Source organism: Terrapene carolina, unplaced genomic scaffold, assembly GCF_002925995.2.
Source record: "Terrapene carolina triunguis isolate 2854851 unplaced genomic scaffold, T_m_triunguis-2.0 Scaffold130, whole genome shotgun sequence".
Lineage (NCBI taxonomy): Eukaryota > Metazoa > Chordata > Testudines > Emydidae > Terrapene > Terrapene triunguis.
The window spans coordinates 9908147-9922284 of NW_020664481.1; the positions used below are offsets into that span (position 1 = coordinate 9908147).

At 45.6% G+C, this 14138-nt stretch overlaps 1 protein-coding gene across 1 annotated transcript; it reads right to left on the minus strand.

The window, feature by feature from the left end:
• Positions 1-1509: 1509 nt before the first annotated feature.
• FAM217B (family with sequence similarity 217 member B) lies at positions 1510-6127 on the minus strand. The gene is made up of 4 exons (XM_029911820.1): positions 6033-6127; positions 4661-4772; positions 4470-4555; positions 1510-3536 (listed from the first exon to the last, which is right to left on the minus strand). The coding sequence occupies exons 1-4, from the start codon at positions 6125-6127 to the stop codon at positions 2330-2332; spliced, it is 1500 nt and encodes a 499-aa protein (XP_029767680.1). The 3' UTR covers positions 1510-2329.
• Between the last annotated feature and the right edge of the window lie 8011 nt (positions 6128-14138).

Sequence of the window (14138 nt, forward strand, 5' to 3'; positions counted from 1 at the left end):
GTGAACATAAAATGGCCATATAGGGTCAGACCTGTAGTCCCATCTAGCCCAGTATCCTGTCTCCTGACAGTGGCCAGTATCAGAGGCTTCAGAGGGAATGAACAGAACAGGGCAATTATCAGGTGATCCATCCCCTGTCATCCAGTCCCAGCTCCTGACAGGCAGAGGCTTAGGGGCACCCAGGGTATAGGTTTGTGTCCCTGACCATCTTAGCTTGTAGCCATTGATGGGCCTATCCTCCATTATTTATCTAATTCTTTTTTTAACCCAGTTATACTTCTGGCCTTCACAACATCCCTTGGCAACGAGATCCACAGGTTGACTGTGCACTGTGGGAAGAAGTACTTCCTTATGTTTGTTTTAAATCTGCTACCTATTAATTTCATTGGCTGACCCCTGGTTCTTGTTTATGAAAGGGCAAATAACACTTCTTTATGCACTTTCTCCACACCATTCATGATTTTATAGAAATTTATCATGATTCATATCCCCCCCCCTTAGTCATCTCTTTTCTAAGCTGAACAGTCCCAGTCTTTTTAGTCTCTTCTGATATGGAAGTTGTTCCATGCCCTTAATCATTTTTGTTGCTCTTCTCTGTACTTTTTCCAATTCTAACATTTTTTTTAGATGGGATGATGTGACGGAGTATACCAAACCCTCTGAGGTCCCCTGCTGAAGGCCTCGTGGCCCTGCCACACCCTGCCCCCCAAAAAGGGCAGTGGAGAGGGTCCTCCAAAGTGCCTAGAGTGGCTGTGTGGGATACAGCCAATCAGGGCCCAGCAGCCTCATATAAGAAAAGCTGCAGGGCCAGTGGAAGATCAGTTCCTTGCTGGAGCTGTAGGAGTGTGGATGGTATGTGGCTGGCTGACAGAGCTACAGACCCCAGACAGGGCAGTGCTGCCAGAAGCTGCGGAGAGCGAGAAGGAGCCATGAGCTGGTTGCTGGGACTCTGTTAGGACAAGGTCCTGAGGTAAGGGTGAAGACAGCGCAGGGCCGTGGGGAAGTGGCCCAGGGAATTAGAGAAGCCGTGCAACATAGTTAAAGGGATACGGCAGATGGCTGCAATCTACAGGGTCCCTGGGCTGGGACCTGGATTAGTGGGTGGGCCTGGGTCTCCCCTACCTCATCCCCGATTAGCCACTGGGGGGAAGTGGCCTGGACAGTGAGGCGCCCCAGAGGGGGAACTGAACTATAGTGACCCAGATGGAGAGCTGTAGCCAGGAAGCCCTAAGGGGGCAAAGACATTGTCTCCAGGGAGGGAGCCCTGGGGTGCTGCTCTATCCCAGAGGAGGGACAATCAAAGCGTGTGCACTCGGCCGAGGGGGTGCTCACGAGAGGTGAGTGCACGCTGTTACAGGTGACCAGAACTGCATGCAGTATTCCAGGTGTGGGAGTACCATGGATTTATATAGTGGCATTATATGATCTTTTCTGTCTTATCTGTCCTTCTCCAAACAGTTCCTAACATTCTATTCGCTTTTTTGGCTGCCATTACACACTGAGCAGATGTTTTCAGAGAACTAAGCAGGATGACTCCAAGATCTCTTGCTTGAGTGGTAATAGTGGTAAGAGGGTCACCTTCTAAATAACATAAAGCAGCAAGACCTACAAGGTGGACTTTAAGGAAAATGGTCTAAGACTACAACAAAGGTAGCTGTATAAAAATATTCAGGCCATATCCTTGGCCTATCACCAGATGAGCGGATGTCAGTCCTTTAGCAGCGGTATGATTTTAACTAGTAGAATCTCTTCTGACTCAGAAGATTACTTCAAAACATTCTCTGCTCCCCAAACAGTCCGATTTTGTGCTCTTCCCTCAAGAATCAGAGACTTTAACTTTGCATAGATGAGCCTGGCCAGTTCCATTCTCTTATAAAATCAACTAAACTCTTCTCCATCAGAAAGAAAAGCAAATCTGTCTCACCCTATATGGCATACGTGTGTGTCTGCTCAATGGAGAGTGTATGGATTTGATTCTCCTCTCACATACACCAATGTAAATCAGGAGTAACTCCACTGAAGTCAATGAAGTTACATGGGTGTCAGTGTGAGAAGAAATCAGACATTTTATGTTTTCCTAACTTTATTAGCTAGAATCTTCTTACATAAGCAAGTGTCTACCCTTTGAGTAAAGACCAGTGGAAGACATCTGTCTTCAGAGAAAAATATTCCCTGTTGGCCCTGCTAGTTTAAGGTCCAATGTACTTAAATGTGCAGAAATTTGCAGCAAGAACAATTTTCTACAGGATTTCCTGATGGAAAAACCATGGCCCCTCCACTCTCCAGCAGTCAGCATTGCATTGCCAAATTACTAATTAATTCTTCTTCATTATTTAAATGTACATGATGTTTGCTTCACACCATTTGTTTTTAACTTCCTGTCCCCTGTTGGTTTCTTGGAAGGAACATAATTATTAGCATTTCCATTCTTCTTCAGATTTGAACATGCCTGTGTTTTTTGCCCCTGGGTGGGGGCAGCTGAACTATGGAACTTGGGACATTGTTTGAGGGGTCTAATGTTACCAATATCCTGAATACCAACATCCTGAATCTTAGAGCTGCTTGCACAGGGCTGCATATTGAGAAGTTGCTGCTTGGTGGCTGACCTCTTTTTTACCTCATTCCTCATTTCACAGGCACGTGTCTGTGGGGATGACGTGCCACCCATAACCTCAGCAACTTTTGAGTGACTTGGATATGCATTTAACTGGCTATTTTCTTCACAGTGTACATCTCTTCTGTGACCTGAAAGGCTGGTGGGGAGCTTTATCACACTTTCTTTGGGAGTTAACTGCTTGTTAGGCGAAGGGCTATGCAATGATTTGCCTTTGCCAGGGCTTTTTAGGGTCCGAATGATACTAGGAGCCGTCTGAGGCCTAGTTTTGGCTGTCTTTCCTTTCTCGTTCTGTATAGTTTGCACCTGCAGCCACTCCAGCTGCAAAAGCCGATCGATATATTTCTCAATAAATCCTGCTGGTTGTGGTCGAGATTCCGATTTACACTCTGTGTTAACAAACATTGCCAGCTGCTGCAGGTCCCAGGAGTTGAAAGGAGGTGGGAGGAAGTCAGGATAATAATACATTGATTCTTTATACCCTGCATCAAAGAGGTGTTCAAAACATGCTGGGTCAATTTCTTCAGCTCTGAGGTTGAGTTCTGGCAGTGTGCAGGGGGAAGGGGGAATGGGAATTCTTTCTGAGTCAGAAAGGTCACTGGCACTGTCCTCAGCAGCATCCTCTTGAATAATTCTCACTGATTGAAAGTCAAGAAACATCTCATTCACAGAGGTCCCTGGATATTTAGAAGTGCAACGGACAGCTTCAGTCACATGCTCTCCAAGACTTCTTTGAGATTCTCCTTTTTGATTAGAATAAAATCTTTGCATCAGTGCATCTTCTGCCCTACTGGAGCCACTTTGTGAATTCCCCTTCAAATTGGAAGGGATTCTGTGTAGTCCAGATTCACTTTGCTTTCTTTCTGTGAGGTCCTTCTTTGCCCCTCGTACTTTGTACAGTGATGTGCAAACACTCATCATTCTACATGAAAAGAAAGAGCATTTACAGTTAGATCATTTAACCCCTTTTGGAACTCCAACTACCCCAGGGCTTGCTAACTCCACAACCTCTGGAGCCCCAGTTGTGTCCACAAGATGAGTCAAAGACTGAAAATAAAAGATAAGAGAATTGGTATGACTTGAGAATCTATGAATGAGATGACATTAATATTTAACTTGCAGAAATAACCTTGCCTAATGTCCCATTTAATGGTTTGACCATTTTGATGCACATCACTTACAGTGTGTTTATATGTAAAGTGTAGAGTATATGGAAGCAAATTTGGATCTGCAGGAAAAGGCAGGCTCTTGCAAGAAGGGTCAGTTGAGATCTGAGACAGAAATAAAATAGCTAGGCTTTCCGGGCCCTATCACCAACTCATGTAAACTGATGTAGCTCCCTTGACTTCAACTGAGCGTTGCCAATTTATACCAGCTGAGGAGCTAGCCCTCTGTGTGGTTAAATGGTTAAAAACCGGAAAACTTCTGCTCTTAGCTCCTAAACCAGAAATACAGACATTAGCCACCATTTGCCCATGGGTACAATGAGGTGAACAGGAGAGATCAGTTTTTAATCAGCTTAGAACAGGAAATAACGGTGGTAAGCGTGTGGTTCCTGTTGGGAAATGTTCTCTTTATAAACACATACAACTGACTTTTTTTTTTTTCCTCACTGTCTCCCATTTCATTCAAATCTGATTTTGACTATAAAGCTCTTTGAGGTAGGATAACAAGATTCCAATACTGGTAACTTAAATCTGTGTTCCTAATAACTGAACATGAAGGGTGATATCATGGCCCCAGTTAAGTCAAAGGCAAAACTTCTATTGATTTCAAAGCCAGTATTTCACCTGAAGACTTATGTGCAGCTTCGAAAAATCCATGGACATCAGACAGACAATATAAAAAACTTTACCTGTTTTGCTGATGAGCCTCATCTAGCCTGTTTCTTTCCTTGTAAAGAAAACTTGGTTGACTATCATCCTGGGTGCAATGGAAAGTCTAGAAAACAGATGTAAATATGTGTACCTAAAACTGTAATAAAGAAAAATCTGACATAAAATGTAAGCACATTTTTATATATGCAAAGGATTTGAATTGATTTACCTTTTTGGTGGTATTTAAAATACTTTTGCTTAATCTGCTGGGAGAAGGTCTCACAGGGGAAAGTGGTTTCTCTACTCCTTTGGTACTTGGATGTCCCTTTCCACCACTGGAACTAGCAATAAATAAACAGGGTATTGTCAAGTATATTGTTATTTAATTACAATCACAGCTTCAGTACAGATTTTTAATGCAGATTCATTTTAAAAAGGGGGCGAGAAAGAGATGGTCATAATTATACTTAAGTGTTCCTTTGATTTAAGGGATTTCTCATTTATGCTTCACTAAAACTTTTTCATGCATATTTGGTGTTCCCTTTTAATTTACATGCCACATAAGTGCTTAACACAGATAGATAATTCAACAGTAATACTTCACACTTTTATAGCACCTTCTATCCAAGGATCTCAAAGCAATTTACAAACATCAGTAATTAACCATATTGCTATTGTTTTGCACAGTGCATAGTACAATGAGGACCTGGTTCATGACTCGGACTAGGTGGTTCCACAATACAACTAAAGTAATGATAATAATATGCAGTATTAAGAATATAGCAAGCCAAATCTTGCTTGCCTTTTTTATGTGCATAGTGCCAGTGATGCTCAAGGGATTACTCATGAGGATGTAAGCAGAATTTTGCTCAGAATGTGCAGTCTGTTACAATATTAATTGAAGCTATTTAACAACAGTGGCACAAAGCAAAATTCACAGTTTTGCGTGATTACAGGTTGGTGCTTAAATCAGGAGCAAAAAATCCCCCACACATTCAAAATGAATGATATGCATTACTGACCTGGACAATTTGATATTATATACCAGAGAGTATTCCCTTAAATAAATCAGACTCTCTCTGGGGGCACATTAGGAAAAAAACCCAAAATATTTTAACATTTAAAATAATGCATTCTCTAAGAATAAGAAAAGTTGTATTTGCATTGCACATGAGCACTATACCTTATTTTAAAAAAAGAATGCTTGAAAATGTCACTTCAAAACAGCAATCATATTTTACCTCCACGTCTGCTTTCAGATGGATTGTAGTAAAATTCACTTCTGTCAATACATAGTACTCATTTTTAGTTGGAGTCAGTACCATGCGTTTTGTTTGGGAAAATGATGTTTTGCCACTTTAATGGGTTGTAAAATAATGAAAGCAAGTCCCAGTCCCTCCAGCATGGAAACAATCACCTCTAACTTTGTGACCTGCACATAAACTATTTGATCATCTGTTTCATTGTGAATAAACAAATAGATAAATGAAAAGGAAATAAATGACAACCTGGCTAGCCCACTGAATCACACAATCAGTTAGATACTAATCTGCAATAATTACATATTTCCCTAGCAAAGAGAGAGAAAATAATTTCCTTACATTACCATTCCTTTGTGGGTTTCATGGCTTTGACTGTCCTTTTTCAGTGTCCCTCGTTGCAGTAGTAAGGGATAATCTTGAATGCCTGGTCCCATTATTATTCCTTTTAAAGAGTACTTGCAAGTTACACCTTTTTCTTTTTTTTTTTACATCATTTTTCACAATCTTAAACAAAGGACTCCAACCTTTTCTGCGTAAAAGGCAGAGTGCAGTGGATACAAATATCACCACATCCTATGGATGCAGTAAACAAACACCATGCACTCCCCCATAAAACACGTGATTTAATCTTTTATAACGGTAGGATAAAAGTACTCAGCCAGCCAGCTGTACTGGAAAACAAGATTTCCCTCCCCCGAAGCTTGCTGAAGGAGCAGCTGCCTTATTCATCTTCGGATGGCTGATCTTTGTGGAGCTGTCATTACCAGGGCTATTGAATGGAGAGCAGCACAGTGCCCCCGCCCCCTTCCTCCCTGAGGAATAGGTTGGCCATTAGAATTGCAAAGCATTGTGGGTCAAGGACAGCAGGGAGATACGCATACTTTTCTACGGGAAGCTCGGCTGCTGCTGCTGCAATATTTATCAGGCACAGCCTGCCAGTCACTCCTGACTAGCATACCCTGGATTAGGGGAGGCTGCGCTAGTACCATCTAGGGTGACCAGATAGCAAGTGTGAAAAATCGAGACGGGGGTGGGGGGTAATAGGCGCCTATAGAAGAAAAAGCCCCAAATATCGGGACTGTCCCTATAAAATAGGGACATCTGGTCACCCTAGTACCATCCCAAACCATGAGGACCCCTGGGAATCTGTTGACAAACATGGCTCTGCACGATCACTTGTAAAAGCAGAGGGCTGCATTTAAATGCACAGCAGCACTGGAACAGCGACCCTTCGTGCACTCCATGGTGATTTAACTTCCTCTTGCACAGAAGCATTGGGTGGAGCTGAGTCGCATTTGCCAATGGGTCTGGGTATCTCTGCTTTTACAGTAACAAGAACAGGTGATCAGGGACCTGGGCTTTCCCTTTGAGCTGCCCTTTTGTCAAAAAAAAAATAAATGCATAGACCTTGTATATCAGGGGTAGGCAACCTATGGCACGCATGCCGAAGGCAGCACACGAGCTGATTTTCAGTGGCACTCACACTGCCTGGGTCCTGGCCACCGGTCCGGGGGGCTCTGCATTTTAATTTAATTTTAAGTGGAGCTTCTTAAACATTTTAAAAACCTTATTTACTTTACATATAACAATAGTTTAGTTATATATTATAGAATAGATTTATAAAAAGAGACCTTCTAAAAACGTTAAAATGTATTACTGGCACGCGAAACCTTAAATTAGAGTGAATAAATGAAGACTCGGCACACCACTTCTGAAAGATTGCCGACCCCTGTTGTATATATTTGTAGACACTGGCAAATTTTAACACTACATCCATTTCATTTTTGCTCCTCCTTCCAAAATTGCAATTCTAAATCTGAATTGTATATCGAAAATGCCTGGACTAGAGCAGTCTATGGGCTGCTCTCTCTTATCCCCTTGAAATTGCATTCTCTGGACTAGGGATAAAGAGAGGCGGGTGATGTAATTTCCAGAAGGTGACAGACAACCTTGGTTCTGATGTAGCAAAATGCAGTTTCTTAAACATTTCGCTCTTCTCCATCAGAAATCTCATCCCTTGGACCAGGAGAGAGGACACATGGTGGATGTGATTTCTGATATGTTTCTCTGCTATCCTTCCGCAATTGCTTCAACCACTTGTCTTCCGCCCTGCCAAGGGATGCGATTTCTGATAAAACGAAACATCTCAGATTTTGCATCCTCTATCTATTCTTGGCCCTGTCCCTCCCAGGGAGCAAATTTTGACAAGTCTCACCCTTCAGAGAATTTTGCATCACTTCTTTGCTTTAAAAGTGATGACTTTTTTTGTTACTTTGACTAAATATTACATTTTACTTGGAATGTCTCAATTCTAATTGTATTCCAGAGGGGAATAATTTTTTAAACGGTACTCTATAAAGGTATAATGATGAGCATTCTGTTGGGAAGGACTGCTCAGTTAAAAGTAATATTCCTAGCCTGATTTCTGTCTGTGTCTGTCTCTTTCCCATAGCTGTCCCACCAGAAAAACTGAATTACTCTCATTACAAAAAAATTAGGACCAGATCCTTGCTCCCAGTAAAATTACTTTTTGATGTTCCAGCCAACAAAGCAGCCTTCAAGCTGATCTAAGTGGCCAGCCAGGGATTCTCCTAGTATAATACAGAATTTCCAGTGGCATCAGGCCGGTGTAGCAATGGTAACTGTGGATGTTCATCCCCTTGTTAATTCATGCCAATTATGTTGGCAGTCAATAATGTCCTTAACTAGTCTGTCACATTCCCTCTACCCCTTCTGCTCTGCCAGTGACATCGTTAACATCCTTTCATCTGCACACACAAACACCTCTGCACCCACCATCTCTACAAATATGCCTGGAACACTCTCCTACAACCTATTTTTCAAGTCAACATGGGCAAATTTGCCCAAGTGGCTAGTGATTTGGGGTGGTTCATTTTTTGAATGCCCAACTTGAGACACCTTAAAGGGGCCTGATTTTAAGAAAGTGCGGAAATCTCACCTCTGAAAATCAGTCTGAAGTTGGCCCCCAAAAACTGAGCCATGGAAAATCAAGTCGCTTTTGAAAAACTTGGTTTAGCTCTCCCAAAAATTCACTTTTGCCACAAAGCCTGTAAGAGGTGAACTATAAGAAATGTAATCTTAAAACTGAACTGAGTTATATGATCATGTGTATTTAAACTTGTCCGTTTCCTCTCCTTCTGCTATAATTTGTTCTCTCCCGCCTTTGTTGTCATTTTAAACTTCTAAACTGTAAGTGCTTCAGGGCAGAAACCACGTGAAGATCTATGCACACCTGTCCTCTTAATACAAATAATAAGTTATGTTTTTTGTTTGCAATCTTTTATTGTTTTCATTTGTGAGAGTAAATGTATACACAGCTTTTAAGTGTTAAATACATTAGCACTTAGCTCTTTGGGGCAGGGACTATGAATTACTTTGTATTTGTGCAGCATCTAAAAAGAAAGCATCCCAAATTTAATTGGAGCCTTTGGACACCAGCAGAACATATTGATGATCTGGAGATCCTGCCATTATTTATTAAATCAGTGAGGGGAAGGTACCTAACTTTAAAATGGCTGCAAAGCAACATCCAAGTTCCTCTACTAGCTTTGAAATTGTTATTGGAAAAATCTGTCAATGAACAAATGCTAAACTCTCAGAGGCAGGGCAAGGCCAGCCCTTTTGCTCTGTTTATTGACTGCCTTGCACAATGATCCAGGACTGCAGCTCCCAGGTGCTACCACAGTGCAGGGCCACATTAACTTTTTGTCGGCTCGGCACCAAACATATTTGTGGGCCCCCATAAGGAACAATTGTAAAAGACAGGCAATTGACACAGGAGTTGTCTTTGACACAGCGCACAGCTGCACAAGTTTTATTTAAAAGTTTAAGTTGCAGATGGAGCTGGCTCCCACTGGGGTACCAGCAATGGTAGCCTTAGGACAAAAAGAACACACACAAGTGCACATAAAATACATTACAAAAGAAAAATACAAAATAAAACACAGTGGGTAAAAACAGCTAACAAAAGCCAAAGCTGGCCAAAATACCAGCCACGTGCTGCTCCCACTAAAAGGGAAACTTCACGCTATCTCACCCTTCCGTAGGGCTTGCATTAATTTTTTTGTATGAAACTGGGGAAGATTTAAAACTATTTAGAACATTTTAAAATATGAAAAACTGTAATACATTTTATTTACAGTATCATTATTCATACTAGTCTTGCTTGTCTAACGAGTACATCTGCCATACTTGAAAGAACCCATCAGTGCCGTAACAAGGGCCAGGCGAGTGAGGCACTTGCCTCGGGCACACAAAGCCAGGAGGGGGAGGGGGCGCAGAAAATGGTGGAGGAAAAAAAAAAAAAGAGCAGAGAGTCCCTGTCTCTCCCCTGCAGCAACTGCTGCCGCAGGATGATAGCGCCCCCCATCTCGACTGCCAGGGCAGACTGACTCTGAGCCTGCCCTTCCCCCTCAGACCCTTTCATTTTCCAATGGGACCCTCCAGCAGCACAGTCCCCCTCCCCCGCCGCCCACAGTCACCGCTCCTGCCCCATGCTGGCCAAGGAGGCAGCCCCATCCCTCACCCCCAGTGAGGCTACAGTCAGGGGCAACAGCAGGGGAGGAGGCACATGCAGCACCCTCCGGTACCCACCATGGGGGAGGCGAGGGTGATTTCTGGACCTGAGCGGGACCCTAGGAGCAGTAGCGTAGCTAGGGGGGTTCAGGGGAAGCAGCCGCTTCCCCCAAGTATATTTTTCAAAAGTGGCGCCTGCCGGCCGCCACTGGGCTCCTGCAGGCAAGGGGAGGGGGGCAGCACGGCTGGACTCCGGAGGAGCCATTGGGGGGGGCGTCGGGCGCGGCCGGAGGAGCGAAGGGGCCGGGCTCCTCGGCCATCGCACCCCACGCTCAGCGCGGCCGCCTCCTGCAACGGCTCAGGGCTCGGCGGCCGAGCGCTCCGCAGCTGGCGGGCAGATCCCCTCTCCCCGGCAGGCGCCGCTTTTGAAAAAAATGCTGGGCTTCCCAGGCGAGGGAACCAGGAAGCTGCCGGGGAGAGGGGATCTGCCCGCCAGCTGCTGCCCACCCCACTGCTCTGCTCCCCCTAGGCCTAGGGAGAAGCGAGCAGCGCCCACCCGCCACCCCTTCCCCCGCACCCGCCCCCCCCCACCGAGCCCCTCCGAGAGGGGGCGCAGCATGGCCGCAGCGTGGCCGGAGGAGCCAAGGGGGGGGGGCGGAGCGGTCAGAGGAGGAGCCAAGGAGGGGCGTGGCCAGAGGAGGAGCCAAGGGGGAGGCGCCTTTGTTATGGTTGCTCCCCCTGCACTGAGAAGCTGGCTACGCCACTGCCTAAGAGCACATGCAGTGACAGTGGTGGGGGTGAGTGTGCTGCTGGGGGGGCAGGAAAGGGGGACTTCTCCCCCACAGCTTGCTGCTGCCAGCAGGGAAAGGGCTGGGGGGAGTCCTCCTCTCTGGCCCCTGTCCCGGAGCAGCCTGCCTGCACCCCAAACTCATCCCCAGCCCTGCCCCACCCCAGAGCCCACACCCCCAGTCAGAGCTTTCACCCCCCCACCACACCCTCAATCCTCTGCCCGAGCCCTGAGCCCCTCCAGCACCCCAAACACCTCATCCCCAGTCCCAGCCAGAGCCCTCACTCCCCACACCCCAACCCTCTGCCCCAGCCCTGAGCCCCTCGCACACTCCAAACCTCCCATTCCCAGCCCCAGCCAGAGCCCTCACCCCCCTCACTCCTACTCTCGCCCTGAGCATTTGCATTGTAACAAATTAAGTTTCAGGGATCACCCATTGTAGTTTTCCCACAAATACAAACCCTATCACATATGAGCATTACCAGAAAAGAATTAACCTTGCTTAACTGCACTGACATTATTACTTAGCCCTTTCTATCATGGTGTGTTGAGGGATAGATATGAAAGGTTTATTTTTCTTTTTATTGAACATTTCATAGCTTTACTTAATATACTTTAGATTAAGGTCTCTCCTACACACAGACACACACTTTTGACTGGAGCATTATACACCTCATTACAAACACTGCATCAGTTTATTTTAGGGCTGTTGATTAATCGCAGGTAACTCACGCAATGAACTCAAAAAAATTAATCACCATTAAAAAAAAATTTTTTTTTTAAATACTGCATTAATTAAATTGTGACTGAACTCTTGGGGGGGAATTGTATGTCCCCTGCTCTGTTTTACCCACATTCTGCAGTATATTTCATGTTGTAGCAGTCTCGGATGATGTCCCAGCACATCGTTCATTTTCAGAACACTTTCACTGCAGATTTCACAAAATGCAAAGAAGGTACCAATGCGAGATTTCTAAAGATAGCTACAGCACTCGACCCAAGGTTTAAGAATCTGAAGTGCCTTCCAAAATCTGAGACAGATGAGGTGTGGAGCATGCTTTCAGAGCAACACTCTGATGCGGAAACTACAGAACCTGAGCCACCAAAAAAGAAAATCAACCTTCTGCTGGTGGCATCTGACTCAGATAATGAAAATGAACATGCATCGGCCCACGCTACTTTGGATTGTTATCGAGAAAAACCCATCATCAGCATGGACGCATGTCCGCTGGAATGGTGGTTCAAACATGAAGGAACATATGATTCCTTAGCGCATCTGGCACGTAAATATCTTGTGACGCCGGCTACAACAGTGTCATGAGAATGCCTGTTCTCACTTTCAGGTGATATTGTAAACAAGAAGCGGGCAGCATTATCTCCTGCAAATGTAAACAAACTTGTTTGTCTGAGCGACTGGCTGAACAAGAAGTAGGACTGAGTGGACTTGCAGGCTCTAAAATTTTACATTATTTTATTTTTGAATGCAGTCTTTTTTGTACATAATTCTACACTTGTAAGTTCAACTTTCATGATGAAGAGATTGCACTACAGTACTTGTATTAGGTGAATTGAAAAAGATTTTGTTTTCCAGTGCAAATATTTGTAATAAAAAATAAATATAAAGTGAGCACTGTACACTTTGTATTGTGTTGTAATTGAAATCAATATATTTGAAAATGTAGAAAACATCCAGAAATATTTAAATGGTATTCGATTATTTTTTTAATCGCATGATTAATCTTTTTAATCGCTTGACAGCCCTAATTTATTTTAGAAGGCTGACAAACTATAGAATAGCATAAAGACTTCTAAGTCTGCAGATGTGACAGTTTAGCATTCAGCTCCCTCCCCACACACCCCTCTGAGTCCCAGTGTGCATTTAACCTTCTAGCTGTTAGAGATTTGACCCCCTCCCACCAGGCCCACAAAAGGTTAATCTGGCCCTTTTTGAGGTGCAGGCTCTGGGATGGAGTTAGGGTGCAGGAGGGTTGCAGGCTATGGGGAGTTTGAGTGAGGGGTGCAGGCTCTGACCTGGGGCAGAGGATTGGGGTACAGGAGGGGGTGCAGACATGTGGGCTCTGGGAGGGAGTTAGCAACTCAGCACGTTATATAAGAGAAAGGAGCTGCAGTGATTTCATATAGACATAGAAACTGATAGAAGACACTTTTACATATTCAAAATGTGAGATGCAGAGTTTAAGGGAGGGAGGGGGGAGGGGGTGTCTGTACAATATTTCACAGCATTCAGTCTCCTGGCTGGAGCAGTAACGTAGCCCTGCACAGGGCCACTCAGAGGATTCAGGGGGCCTGGGGCAAAGCAATTTTGGGGGCCCCTTCCATAAAAAAAAGTTGCAATACTCTAGTAACGTTGTAGTGAGTCGGTAGTGGCTCCCCGCCGCCCCGGAAGCAGAAGAGCCCATCCAGAGGCCGGAGTGGGCGGAGCTATGGAGTTCTGAGCCCGCCCCTCAGAGGGTCAGGCGGTGACCCGGAAGTATAAAGCCGGGCCCTCAGAACTCAGTCAGCCCCCAGCAGCCGGAGAGACCAGACGTCTCCAGCCTAGCTCGGGGCTGGGAAAACTCCGCGGCCTGGAGTGGCCACCAGGAGCCGCCGGGCCTGCCCTGCGCCCGCTACCGAGAGGAGCCGCCGGGCCTGCCCTGCGCCTGCTACCCAGAGGAGCTCCCGGACTTGCCAAATGATCCCTGGCCGGACGAACCCATGGTCCAGGATCCCGCCGAGGCTGACGCCAGCACCCAGGTAGGCCCTGAGGGGGAGTGTGGAAGTAGCCCGGGGGCAGCCGACCGCAGTCTGGCTGCAGCACTGCCAGAGCCGATGTCAGTGTGTTGCGGCCAGGATCACCACTGACTAAGCAGCGGGTCTTCTGCCGCTGCTAGGGCCCCGGGCTGGGACGCAGTGGAGTGGGAGGGCCTGCGTCCCCCCCCTGCCACCCAACCCGTGGGTGGCAGTCTCCCCCTCCCCAGGCCTGTTGAGGCTTAGGCCTATTACTGGTGCTCAGCCCTGCCTGAGGGCCTGAGCTTTGCCTCAGTGTTTGCTGCCCCGCCCTGACCTAGGGCCTGGGCTTATATATACTGTGTTTACTGTTGCTCAGCCCTGACCTAGGGCCT

Bases quoted from the DNA above. Each gene is read 5' to 3' on its own strand.
- FAM217B (XM_029911820.1), bottom strand. From the start codon at position 6,127: ATGGGACCAGGCATTCAAGATTATCCCTTACTACTGCAACGAGGGACA. The intron at 4,773-6,032 runs GTAAGGAAATTA...ATTTATTGCTAG, and splicing joins ACCCACAAAGGAATGGTAAT to TTCCAGTGGTGGAAAGGGAC. The intron at 4,556-4,660 runs GTAAATCAATTC...TCTGTTTTCTAG, and splicing joins TTTTAAATACCACCAAAAAG to ACTTTCCATTGCACCCAGGA.